At 31.9% G+C, this 14,943-nt stretch overlaps 1 protein-coding gene across 5 annotated transcripts in view; it reads left to right on the top strand.

Annotated features, from left to right (window-relative positions):
- The first annotated feature begins 54 nt into the window (after positions 1-54).
- LOC106466493 overlaps positions 55-14,943 on the top strand; it is a 76,652-nt gene continuing 61,763 nt past the window's right edge. For all 5 annotated transcript variants that reach the window (XM_013926783.2, XM_022394515.1, XM_022394516.1 and 2 more), the window contains exons 1-2: positions 55-209; positions 12,049-12,132. In XM_013926783.2, coding sequence (XP_013782237.2) covers positions 12,091-12,132 — 42 coding nt within the window. In that variant the 5' untranslated portion in view covers positions 55-209; positions 12,049-12,090. The remainder of the gene's footprint in view (positions 210-12,048; positions 12,133-14,943) is intronic.

Genomic DNA, 14,943 nt, shown 5'->3' with positions numbered 1-14,943 from the left:
AGTTCCATTTGAGAAAAAGCATTACAACTCCAACTGTAATATTTACGTGCGCAGTCTAACTGACTAGTGTATTCAGTCACGTGGGTCAACGAAGGTCAGGTCTATGTAAATAACATTAACAGAAAATTTATATCGCATTTAAACAAGTTGTAATGATAAGGGTTATTTCGTATGAAAACGAAGTAATAAAACACCTTTTATAAATAACTGTAAGTGGTTTATTTTAGAAATTACCTAAGGCTAAGTAGTATATTATTGTGAGGCCGAAAATGATAATAATAAGTTGTTAGTTTTATTTTTCTTAATGTTTTAATTTTTAATAAAAGTGTATACTTTTAAGTTCTGCATTGCCAGTGCCACTGCTTTGGAATTGAAACTTGAAATTTTAAACTCGTTAAGAAACAAAATCCAAAGTATAGTACTTAAAAAAGAGCCTTTAATCTTGACTTTCAGACTACTTGAACATTTAACATCTCATTTCAATCATTACAAATCAAACTACATACGAACGCGTGGAAACAATTTGACGTTTTTATGTTCCACTTCCAGAAGGAATGTAAATCAGCGAATAACATTAACTCCAAAAATGATAGACCCATAAGCTTAACTAGCTGTTTAGAAAAATTACTAGAAAAATATATTAACAACATACTCTTAGCTTACCTAGAAATTAAAATTGCCCGAAATACAAAGTGGTTTTCACAAAGCTAGACAAGAAACGAATCATCAGATTACTAAATTAGACGAACACTTTAACAGAAGAAGTAACACCTTCAGTAAAAAACATTGCACTGTCTTATGCTTTCTCCGTCTAGAGAAAGCATTCGACAAAATATGACACAACGGCCTAAGATTCAAGTTGTCCAAAATGAGTTCTCCAACAGAAATTATTTACAGGGTGTGTCTAACTACCTGGAGGATAGAGCACCAGAGTCAGTGTTGAGGGCACCTACTCGGAGAACTTCACTCCAGAGGCAGGCGTACCTCAGGGAGGGGTAGTTAGCCCTACAATGTTTATCATGTATGTAATATTGTAAGCGACACGCCTAAAAAAAAAAGACCCAAATTTCACCTTCTGCTCACTTGTGGAAGAGTGCCCAAAACCCAACAACACCAACTTATAACATTACTAAACAAACTAGAGCAATTCTGTAACAAATGGAGAATCAAAATAAACACTTAAAACACAGTAATTCTGTTCATAAAATCAATCAAAACAAATAGAATAAAATCACAATTACCTAGATGGTACTCTCTTCCAGTTAGCAATATCAGCAGAATTTTTAAGAATTATATTTGACTCAAAACTAACTTCAATACAATACATAAATACTAAAATAGCATAAAAACTAGAATCTACCAAAGAGCTTGTTTTATAGGAATCTTATGAGCAATAATCAAGGAGCCTCACCAAAAAACATACTGAAAATACATAAGACCAGTCATTGAGTATGCCTGTTCAGCTTGGCTTAATATCTCCAAAACATACATAAATAAAATACAGAATTATATACTAAAATATACAGAGTTCCACATTCAACAAACTTAACATTTCATCAGGACTACTCAAACTCTCTATTAATATGGCATTATTGTCCAACAGACTCCTAGATAACTTGCTTCATTACTACAAGAAAAACATGGATAAAAATTAACTGATAAGCAACTTAGCTATCTCGTGCATGATATGTTTAGTCCTAAGTATTTCTCCCCCATGAATATTGTTAATAACAATTTAAGTAGGCCACATAGTGCTAGGCAAACTGGTTCTTAGATGCAGGCATGGGTCTGTTTTAAAAGGGCATATATGTAAAAATTTAATTATGTGTGTGTGTACAAGTGCACAATGTGAGACTGTATAGTGAAAACAGGACTAAAAGTAAAAGTGCAGTTGTACATTAGTGAAGCATATCGTAGACTTACAAGATAATATTACCCCATAAAATGAAGTAGGTCTGAAAAGGTTGTATTAAACTAAGTATTTCAGAAACTTGTTAGTGCTTTAATATACAGTGAGTAATGCAACAAAGTAGGGGGATGTTAGTTTTGTTACCTAAGAATCAGTATAAAGAGTTTACACCAATGTATCAGCAGGGAGGAAGAGGTTAACAAAAAACCTGATCCTCCCAAGTCCTAAAAATGGACCTACATCCCGATGCAGAAACTGAAGCTTGTTAAGACACACAGTAAGAAAGATATGAAGACTAAAGCTATAAATTATATCTATCTTAGTCAGTTTCATACACAACACCTTTTTTTACAAGATAGCTAGTGATGTGGAAAAATTCCCTTGTTATTTGTATTCTTTAATCTCTGAGAGTAATAAGTTGCAATAATATTACTATTCAGACTGTGTAATAACTAATTAGTAGTAACAGTACTACTAATGATGATAAGGCAGAGTGATAAGACCAGTGGAAGATCCTAGGGAAAACTGAAAACCAACTACAAATACTATAAGTACAATAACTGAGAATTGGACTCATAAATATATTTGCTAAAGGAAATGTTGGCAACAGACACAAGTTATAGCATTAAAAATAATTTTAACATAGTGTAATCTAATTTTGTATGTGTTACCATTGCACTTAACTAAATTTCAAAAATGGAATTGAATTTTGAGAAAACACATTCCAACTCTAAACCTCATTTTCAAGATTAAATGGCTAGGTGTCATTCTAGTACTGCCCCTGCACTCTTTCTAATATGTTGAAAAACATTCCTATAAATTAAGGGACAAAAAATGCAGATAGTACTCCAAATGAGGCTTCGTCAATCTCATACAAAGCTACAATAACCTTTCTGTTCATAGATTCAAAATTTATATAAATAGAATTGGGATCTCAATATATATGTGTGCTCTGTTTACAATCCATTATTATATATAGAACATTCAAAGTTGAAAGTAAATTAATTGTATAGGATTTGGTTCTTAAAACTAAACTTCCCCTAGATATATTTAGGTTCAATTGCACAGTATAGAAGGCATGTAATATTAAAAAAAAGAAGAGTAAGAAAGTGAGGCAAAAGTAGAAGCACAGTTATATATGAGATGTGACTAAGAAACACCACTTATATATATAAAAAATAATAATAAGTGAAATGTAGGCTGTTTTTTACTGTGAAGCATGAAGATGAAAACCTCCAAATTTTATTTTAAAAATATAAAAGTTCATAATGAGTAAATAATGAAATAATTTTTAATTTTCTGCTTTACAGTATTCAGTTGTAACAAACATAATACTTAGTTTTTTCCATTTTTCAAATATTGTAGTGCTGACAAGTTGAAAGTTGATTTAAAAAAACAAACAAGCTTATTTTACTGTAGAGGATTTCTTTTATTTATTGCTCTTCATTATTAATCTTTGCAGCTTAATCAGGTATCCCTGAAGCCATAAAGTGAAATAGTAACAGTAATAAATAAATTATCTAGAGCAATAAGGTTGTTTATTTTTGTAGCCTTTAAGAAATCCTTTATTACATAAATAACATTAATATTTCATTTGCAACTTGTGAGTTATCCTTACTCATGCTGCACCTACTTATATACCAGGAAATGATGAATTAATGTAACATTAGGGGCAACAAGGGACAGTTTGTTCCTTCAAGGTTGTTCCTTTATTTTTCAGGAAATCATTTGTTCCTCTCTTAAACTCATAAAGTGAAAGCTTCCACTTGCTGCCAACACTGACTCATTACATAAGCTAATCATCCTGTTAATTAAATAAAACTGTCTTGACTGTGTAATAGTGTGTTTTTTTGAAATAAATTTATGTCCTCTCCTTCTATTATCTTCAAACTATAGCACAAAGGAATTTGAGGATATTATCTTATTGTTCTCCCAAATAATTTTATAAAGTGTGTAAGTGAAAAGACACTTCAAGACCAAGACTTGAGTCTCTTTTTCACTTGTGAGTTTTTATAATTAAAAAAAATCTGTTAATTGCTACAATATAGCAATATTACTATGGTTTCTTTACAAAATTTAAACTGCATAAGATTACCTCTTGCTCTTCTTTTTTCAAGGTAAAGTAATAAATCTTAACCTGTCCTCATGAGATAACCCTTCCATCTCCAAAATCATCTAAAAACTCTCCTCTAAACCCTTTCCAATATATGCTTCTGGTATACACCAAAAGCATGAAGATAACTGTGCATTATGATGGATATTAAACATTTAAGAAACTATATGAATATAGTAGTACTCTCTGTTGTCTGTCCATGTAATTACTTTGCTGGGTGTGGATGGATCTTTGCCAAAATTGTTATGGAGATTCATTGGGTCCATGGAGAGATGCATACAAATTTTCAGTTTTCCAGTTTTGATGGGTAATTTTGCCTTTTTTACCTCTAAATTGCTCCCTGTTGATGGAGCATCACCAAATTTGGCATGATGGTTTGTTGGGTCCAGTTGAAGATACGTGCAAATTTGTGGCTTCATATCTTATTTTTTGCAGTTTTTATGGGCATTTTTGCATTTTTTACAATTACATACAAGGGAAACAACCTTTCATGTCATAAGATAACCTTTCATTAATCATGAATTTACATAACTTCTATCCAGGGGATGGATACTCTGGCTAGTAGTTAATATAGAAGAAACAGTTCTGACTTTGGCTGTTGTTCCCATTGAGGTGTCTGTGACTTGTTGGTGATAAATTCAAACAATATATGGACAGCACACACTCCACTTGTTTTGAAATAATATATTAAAAATAAGTTAAATGTATGTACAAAAATTCTTTACACTATGGAGATCATAGTTGTATCTTAAACACTATACAGTTCTCTTCTTATTGTCAAAGTCCACTTAGGCTAATTCAATTGCTTTAAAATCTAGTTGACAAATCAAACTATTTTTCTCTACTTCTGTCACAGTAGTATCAGTGAATAATTCACTTAAGCTATCTTGTGGGTTACCACAGTTGTATCATAAACTTCTAATAATTGTTTTATTTCATCAAAGTCCACACAGGTGGGTTCAATTAGTTTAGAACACCCTTTGATAAGACACATTATCCTCCTTATCTCTATAAAACTATTAATTTCACTTTAAAATGTCAACTGTTAAGGCTATTCACTCCCACAACGACTAACTTAATGTTTTCTAACTTTTCTCTGACTGAACATCTCTTTCACTTGACATTACTTTTGGTCGCCGCTATTTATATGTTTATCACTGAGGCCTCTAGAATTTTTGATAGCCTCGACACCAATGAATTGCAAACACAACGTACGACTCTTACCAACTTATGTAACCAAACTTGTCATAACTGTCACCTTTAAAATAATTGCTTTTAACTATGTGGTTATGAAAAACTCAACAATCATTAAACATTAACTCACAAAATGCCTATACTAAACACTTGTATATCCAACAATTGTTGCTGTTCTTCCACAAAATGATATCATCATTGTTTGTACTGCATTCTTCTTGATCCATTTTATTTTTATGCATTGAATGCACATCACTTCACATGTTATTATTACCTCTGCTACCAAAGGTGATGGAGGTTATGTTTTCACCCCTGTTTGTTAGCGTGAATTCTCAAAAACAGCTGAATGGATTTGGATGAAAGTTGGTATACTTTTGAACAATGACCCAACTTAGAAGTGATTAGTTTGGAGGGTCAAAGTCACGAAAATAAAAAAATCCCTATCTATTAACATGGGAAATGATTTTTCACATTCTTTTTGCTCTGTAACTTAGTCAAAAATGATCGGATTTTGACGAAACTTGATGGACATATGTAGAATACTATTCCTTATTGTCCTGCCAAAAATGGTCTGTGTCCTTTAATAATGATGGACATATGGACACATTTTCTTATTTTTTGAGAGCCGAATATGATCAGAGCTGTGTGGTAGAGGTATGCACTCTACTGAGTGCTCCTCTAGTTACTTGTAGAATGACTAATGTATCCCTGAAATGTAAGATCAGCTTGACCACAATACCAGCAAAATAATCAAGTTATGCAGTACTTTGTGTTACCTACAAATGTTATAAAGATTAACAGTTTTATAAACACAAATTATTAAGGAAAATAACACAAGTTTAGAAAATATGAAGTTAATTACCCAACTAGATTTGATTTACCAAGTGCACCATTTTCAAAGGTACACTGTATGAAAACAGTAACATCTAATGAATATTATTTTCTAGGTCTAATTTCTTCATTCTTGTTCCATTGAAGAATGTTTTCAGGAATGGATTCAATTGAAAGCTCGTATCATTGTTTATGAGTCTGGCTGCATTTTATGTATTTCAATAGCTTCTCCAATATTTATTTGGTGAAAATATTTTCATTCTGATCTTTTTGGTATATATGAGAGGCAGTAGCTGATTTTACCACTTCCAAATGGTGACAGTGATCTTCATGCTCTTTTATTCTTATGCTCAAAGACCGTTTAGTTTGATCTATGTATACTTTGTTACATGAACATTGAATCAAATATATTCCTTGTTTTTGGAAACCATTGTTGGGGTCTTTTCCTTTATTTAATTTATTTGAGAATTTTCCAATTGGTTTGATTTGGTTGTTGTTCAATAATATACCTATTTTATTTGAGATTTTTGGATAATAAGGTAAACATATAGGTGGGTTCGAATTTGTTATTTCTGTGGCTTAGGCTACGAAACTCTTTTTTTGTTATATTTTGTAGAACAACTTGTTGATTATATTGGTATCAGATTCTAGTGATACAACAACATTTTTTAAGTAGTTAATTTCTTATTTGATTTTTTTTTTGTTTGAGCAGGTATTGACCATATGCCAAAGTAATATTTTGTTAACACCAAAATCGTTTAATGGCTGAATGACATGTAGTATTGTTTTTGTGCCATCACTTCTGTTCATATCTTAGCTAAAGTAGCTAATAATTCCATCCTTCCATAATAAGTATAGAGTACATCTTTGTTCAGTTAAGATTTTTCTAAATTTCCATGCAGGTGTTCTGAATGTAGTTTTACATTCTTGTTAGTCAGATGTCAAAGGTTGTAAACATATACTAATCTTTTTTACTTAGGTAAATGTTACTTACAGCAATGGCAATTTCATAAAAGATTACATCAAGTTCACACTGTATCTGTGTCCACTCCTTGTAGTGGAGCAAGTCCATCTCAAGGAATAATGCAAGTACTTGTACAACTAGGTATCAGCAGGTGGTTTTCTCCCTTGAATATCCTATTTGTAAAAGTCAATGACATACATGTATATAACCCCTGAATTATGGGATATTACTCTTGGACTTTTTCTATCTGGTATCTTACTTCTGTTCAGATATGGCTATTATCATTCAGTGCTGCCCTATACATGCAAAACCTTTTTTGCATGCCATAAGCCTTTAAACTCCTACTACCCAATGATCCATGTGGTTCACAGTGTCTTCATATGTAAATCATCATGCTTCAAACCTCCACAGCCTTCTGATGTATATGACTCGTTAGGGAGTTATCGAATGCAGATGTGTTTAACATTATGTTGTTTTTAATGTAATATTTTCTTTAATTGTATGTAGGAGTACTTTTAACATTTTTTGTTCAATTGTTTCAGTTTGTTTGCTGTAGTTTTTTACCAAGTCTATTTAATTTCATTTTGAATTTCCGAAGTTCATGTCATGACTTCCAAGTACTATTTGTAATGCTTCTATGGTCAATTGTTTTTTCTCCTTTTATGACCCCCAGTGGCACAGCTGTGTATCTTTGAACTTATACAGCTAGAAACCAGTTTTTGATACCTGTGGACAGAGTACAGATAGTCCTTTGTGTAGCTTTGTGTGTGGTTCATATCCCAATATTTTAATAATATTCCAGTTTATTGTATGTCTTTTCTGGAATGATGATTTATTGTAAAAACAACTGTATTATAGTCTTATATGTCTATTATGCTCCTGAACTTTAACTATTTCTTTGTCTTTATGTTTCTCTAATGTATTAGAGGTAGCATTTACAAGGAATGTTGCAAATGGTGTTTTTGTCTTCAGTGGATCTTTAAGTGGTTTGATGTGTACAAAGAGCAATCATATTGTGTTGTGGTTTCTCAATAATATTTTAACATCTTGATTAATTCTTAACTTTACTGTATTTCAAGTATTTCCCATATTTCTTAAATATGTAATTAGAAACCCAAGACAAAATGCTACTCAAATATTACAATTAGAAATGTCAACCAAACATCATAGGCAAGAAACATGATGATTAGCTGTAGTTTGATCATTTATGTTTTTATGAAATACGATTGAGTATTAGTAAAAAAATACAAACAGAGTGGGAAGATATTTATGATTATTCAATTCTTTAACAACCAGATTTAGGGAATAGAGTCGAGGATTATTCAAAATTTGTGGAATCATGTCTTATTTAATATAAATTTGATAGGTATCAATAATGATAATAATAAAATGGGTTTCCTGTGCATTAGAATATTATGTTTGTTTACTATGGTATTACAAAACTATCAGTAATACAATAATATGTGATATGGACAACAAGGGACCATTTAGTCTTTCAAGGCTGACCCTGTTCACATAAAATTTTAAACCTACTCTTTATTTTTCAGGAAATAATAGATTCCCCTCTTAAGCTCTTGTAAAGTACTGACAACTCATACCATAAGTCAATCACTCTTTTAGAAAAATAAAACTGCTTAACATGGACCTGTCTTTTTTATAACTTAACAAAATTTAAGGACAATAAAGGGATCCATCTAGGTTGTACCATCCATAAAACTAAACTATATATATAAATAATAATCTTAAAGCCAACCCTTACCATTTAAATACTGTTATGACAGCGGAAGTCATGTGACACTGGTAGCATGCGTGAGGAGTTTCTCGAATTATCGGGGATGTCTGCGAATGTTGGAGATGCCTCTTCATTAATATATAAGCCTGGCAGAGAAAGCCAGCAGGGGGATAGATTGTGAATCGCTGTGATTTATAGCGTGCATTATAAAGGTTGTTAAGTTTAAAGTGACGAGAAATGTACTGATTGTGGAATTACTGTGTACTAAAAGTTTGTATTGAGGAAAAAATAAACTGGTTTACTCAAGAAAGGACTTGTATCACTGAAGATTCTCAGAAAGAATTTCTACTGGAAACAAACAAACAAGCAGATACGTAACAATACTTATAAAGCCTTTTCTTAAGTACCCTTGAATTTTCTGCATCCACTATATCAGAAGGCAGCTCATTTCAAATTCCAACCATCATGTTAGAGAAAAATATCTCCCTTAACTGAAAATGATACCCACTCTGCCAAAATTTATTTTTGTGCTCTGTGATCTTAAATTCTCACCATGTATGAAAAAAGATGATGGATATAAATTCCCTTAACAATGTTAAACATCCTCATCAAAGCCCCTCCATCTCTCCTTTTTTTAAAAGAAAATTTCAAAGATTTTAACCTGTTTTTTATAACAACCTTTCCATCCCAGGTATCTACCTAGTAGCCTTCCTTTGAACCGTTTCCAACAATTAATGCCCTTCTAAGGTAAGAATCCCAAGACTGAACACAGTACTTCAAATTAGGCCTGACCAGTGACACATACAATGAAATAATAAACTATATAAGATTTGTATTTAGTATGTCTATACATATAACCTAAAATCGTATTTACCCTATCTCCAGCAAAAGTAAACTGCCTGGATGGCTTAAGAGAGTGGTCAGCCAGAACATCAAGATCCTTTTCTTCCATAATGCTAACTTGTGTCTTGTTAATCTATCATCATCAGAATATAGCACAAAAACATCAGAAACTTTTTTCCTAACTATCTGAATAATCTTGTAAGTTTCAATAAGGTCATATCTTATTTTCCTTTTCTAAAGAGAAAACAATCTTAGTGATATTAACCTATCTTTGTAAAGTATACCTTCTTTTCCAGCAATCATCCTAGAAAAACTCACTAAATGATTTTGTATATGGCTTCTTTCATCAGATTAGAAGTTTCCCAACTACAGATGTAAGACTAATCATCAGTAGTGTAAAACATTACTCCATTAGAAAATAGTTTTTTGACTAACTTGAGCTCTGTGCAGTCCCCCCCTTTCAAGTTCATTTTTTTGATCCAGTGTCATTTTGAATCATATAATGCAGTATTAATAGAGCAATGGCATGTTAACATATATAATAGATATAATTGCTACAAAATTTAACAAAAATCTTTAGTTTCATCAATATGTACTGAATAGCTAGCCTACTGTTGTAATTACTTTTAACTTATTTCACTAGAGGGACAAAGATTAGAGGCAACTCTCTTTGATTGTAGTGCTGTAGCTGTAAGCTTTTTATCATTCATACTCTGTGTTAAGAAAACCACAAAAATTTCAAACTTGAGCATTTGTTGGATTTTGTTTCCACCAATGAGCAGTAAGAATGATTTGGTAGCTCAACCCAAACCGCCAATGGAGGGGTGTCAGCCCACTAGATAAATTTCTAGTGGGCCAGTCTATCCCTGAAAGAAGCTGTCCAACTAATTAAATAAACAATGATCAGTAATAGTCCTAAAACAGGCCCTTGAAGCACCTCACTAATAATATTTTCTTTTAAGAGAAATTATAATTTATCACCACTCTTTGTCATTAAGCCAATTATTCTCTTGGCATTTCTTTCTCAGTCAGTCTCCATGTGTCACCTTTATTTTACTTTAACAACACTTAAAGATAGTTTTTCTTTACCATTTCTGAAACAAAACATCTCTAACACCTTTTTACATAGCCATAATGTACCAGAATGATACACACTTATAACAATATGATGAAAAAATTGGAAACACTTCCTGGAAGCTCAGGTGACCTTCATGATCTCTCGCAACTCCCTTTATATATCACTTATTCGGTAAGATGATTATTGTTATCTTTTACAAGATGAGGCTTCATAAGAAGTTTCAGAAATGTGTTTACTTCTATGCACTACAAAGAGCTATTACCTCATTCCTCTGCTGTAAATACATTTGCACACTCCACAACTCTTGAATGAAACTCCCACCCTTACATGTATTAACCAGCCTATTTTGTTATCATCAAATTGTAACATGAAACTACGTTCGTTTATCCTAAGTAGCTCTAAATTTGTAACATTATACATCTATCATAGTTATAATTTAATTTTATTATTTTATTGCCCTTTGAACGTGTCTAACTGCTATCCACACCATTATAAGTTGTAAATCACTCGGGGAACATGCAGCTCACAGCTCACATTATGCTATTGAATTACATTACCCACGAGCTGCTCACGTGCGTGCTTCAGGAACAATTTTAATTATAGTAGTATGTGAGATTGTTCTGGTTCTATCTTTGACTATCCCTCATTCTTACAGGAATGTTATTTCCTTTGAATGGTGCCAGCATGTGTCACAGTTGGGGGAGTTGATTCCATGCAATAGACATCCTTTCTATTCCAGTTTGGTGATGATCCTCTTGGCATTCCCAGAAATTGGTGCGGGTCTTATTTTTCAATTCTTTGGTTTAAGGTCAAGATGGTATGATCCTCATCCTACCCTTGCGTGGATGTTGGCACCCCAAAAGCAGGTTTTGGATGTATTGGAATTACTGTGTATGGTCCATTGCACCCTAGCCACTCTACACCTCACAGTTTCCACCTTTGTGCATTACACAATCTACACATGGGAAAAGAGTTTTCAGTATAGGAAAATTATAACTTTCACAAAAGCTCAAGGCTTGATATAAAGTGAAGCTTGATTTCATTCATTGGTAACTCTACAATTGTTCTAACAGATGACTGATGACAATTTTATTATGTGATTGAATAGGGAAAAGTGATAAGAGAAGCAAAAATAAACTTTTCTCAGCTATTTTTGATATTGAAGTGAAGGGTAACCCAGTATTATCATATAGAAGTACATTTTGAGATTGTTTTTCTTTTAAAATCTCAATAAGTATATATTTTTTTACTAATATACATATTTGTTATGTTTACACTTTTTTTTTCAAATTATCAAAGGGTTGACATTTGATGTTGAGAAGAAGAGTTTTGGGAAATAATAAAAATTTATAAATTAATCTTGACATAGATACTTTTTTAACAGTTTTCTGGAGAAACTGACAAGGTGTACTCAAAGCATCTATTTATGGACCAGTTAAATCCATATGCTATTGAAGTTAATTATCAGGTATGTTTTCCTGAACAGAAGTGAACTTTTTGTATGTAACAAGTGTGTTAGCTCTGGAATACTTTATTCAAAAAAATTATAATTCTCACTTGTAAAACATAATTCAATATATTGTAATTTATTGTGAAATTTAAATTGTAATGATACTGGTTTTTGAATTAGGTTTTACTTAATTTACTTAGGTTTACATTCATTTATGAAGTTCAAACTTGGATTTGTAACTAACAAAAAAGTTAAAAATTTCATTCTTTCTGTATTGATAAAGTGAAATAAAGATTATTTACTTTGAAAGGTGTCTAGTTAAAGTACTTAAGTGTACTTAGATTTACATTTAATTTATTGAACTAAAATGAAAAAATTAATATAATCCCAGATATAAAGTAACATGTTTTTTGTTAATGTTTTCTCCTATTGATCACAGGTCTCTCAAATTCTAATTTTCTAATATGACTCACCCCATGCACAGATTAGCTATTTTCTTCTTGAAATCATGCTATTCTGCTATAGAGGTTTGCATACCACCAACATTGTTAAACTACCACCTAAAATTATTGTGAAAACTTGTGAATTTGCACTACTACATGATGATGTATCATGCAGCAAAACCCTTCACCAATAGGAGTGCAACATACATCCTCATGCATATAGTCCCTCTACATTCATGGGTGAAAATCCTCATTCTTTTCCTCGGCATAGTCGTACTAAGAAATAGTTATTTTTGCTGAGATTTGTCAACAACTTTACTCTCTATTTTTCAATCTTTCAGTATGAATTCACAGATTAACTGATGGGAGTAAAAGTATCGCTCACAGTTGCCAACAATTTCAGAAGTTCTTTACCTGTCAAGATTGTCACAGCCATTGTGTATTGCAAAAGGTGCTGCTCAGGTTGACAAATACAGTAAGAAGAAGAGTAATGTAGCATTATCCAGTGTGTGATGAGGCTCATATTGCTGCCTGGACTCTTTTCTTCCGTCCCTGCCACACATTTCCCTTCATAGATTTTGAAGCTGAAGTTGAGGAGAATGAAATGGAGTGATTTTTCCACCCAATACTTTCTTATCTACTGAATTTATCTCAACTTTTCCTATCTTATGCCTTCTACTTGTTGTTTCCTTTCTCTTCCCTTGTTAGTGCTGCACCTGGCATTTACTTCAAGTTTTAATTCACTCCACCTGTTTCATACTTCATTCTTCTTGTCTTACCAGGTAAGACACAGAAGTTACTGTTTAGATATAGTATATTCTTCATTAACACATAACTCATAGGACTTAATGTTTAGACATTGTTTATTAATCCTTAACATGTCCACATAGGATGTATCATTTAGAACTAGTTCATTACTCCTTAACTTGTATTACTTAGATCACAAAGTTTAATCATAGTTACTTACTTCGTAATATATACCACTTAATATATTATGTTTAGTCATAGTTCATCTCTCTTTCACATGTACACATAGACTTTGATATTTTGTTCTGGTCTATTACTCTTTAGGTAATGTTTACATCTCGTTCATTACTTCTTCACTTGTAAACATTGAAGATAATGCTCAGTCTTGGTTAATTATTTCTTGATGTATACACATCCATATTAATTTTTATTTCTAGCTCTTACTCCTTAACATGTCCACATAGAAATAATGATTTGATATAGTTCATTACTTCTTACCATGTCCATGTAGAAGGTAATGTTTACATCTAGTTCATTACTTCTCATGTACACATGGCAGATAATGCTTAGTCGTGGTTAATTATTCCTTGTCATGTACACATCCTTGTTAAGTTTGATTCTAGTTCTCACTCTTTAATATGTCCATGTAGAAGATATTGTTTTAAAATTGTTCATTACTCCTTAACATGTACACATTGGAGACAATATTTAGAGATAGATAATTTGTTCTCACTGTGTCCCACTTAGAATATTGTTTGGTCATGGTTCATTAATTTCTTTCCTTATACACAACAGTTGATGTTTAGAAATAGTTGCTTACTATTAATATGTACATTATCCAGACTAATTGGGACCAAGGGTGGTCCAGTAAATGAAAATCCGGATCATCGAACATTATTAAAAAATCAAATCATGAACATATATTTTATAATATATATATATTTCTCTGATAGATTTTTACCAATTTACTTTTTTAAACTTGTTCATAATGTCCACTTTGTCACTAATTGAAAGAACCACTCTTTTGTATTTCGTAGACATTTTGACTCCAAGAAAGACCAAAAAGTAAACACACATTTTTAATTTTTAAGCAAACACAAAGCACATTCGTACTTAGTAAGACTGATGGTTCTGTGATGAGATCTACCCTTTGCTACAAAGTTATCCAAGCAGGTTAGAACATGTATAACATTTGTATGTTTTTTTACAACAAAACACTTACATGTATGTACATATTTTTAATTTTCAAAACTTATCCGGACAATTGGATATCTGGATAATCAGCAATTCTACTGTACACTTAGATGTTAATGTTTACTTCTAGTTCTTTACTTATTCACATATAACACACAGAATATGTTGTTTACTCATAGTTCCTTACTTTTCTGTCACTTAGAAGGTAATGTTTTATCATAATTACACTTAGTAGGTACTGTTTAGTCATAGTTAATCATTCCTCAATATGTACACAGTAGATGATGCTTCAGTTTAGTTCCTCTTTAGCATGTATACTTACTTAGACATTCATCTTTAGTTCTCTTTCATTACCCCTTAACTCACCCAACACGGGATTGGTCAATTTGACCGAGTCACATGACCTTTTGTACTCATTTAAAGTTTACATAAATTTAATACTTAT

The sequence above is a fragment of the Limulus polyphemus genome, unplaced genomic scaffold, assembly GCF_000517525.1.
Source record: "Limulus polyphemus unplaced genomic scaffold, Limulus_polyphemus-2.1.2 Scaffold2276, whole genome shotgun sequence".
Taxonomy (NCBI): domain Eukaryota; kingdom Metazoa; phylum Arthropoda; class Merostomata; order Xiphosura; family Limulidae; genus Limulus; species Limulus polyphemus.
The sequence above is the reverse complement of the archived record's forward strand: the minus strand, read 5'-3'. Positions and strand labels throughout refer to the sequence as shown.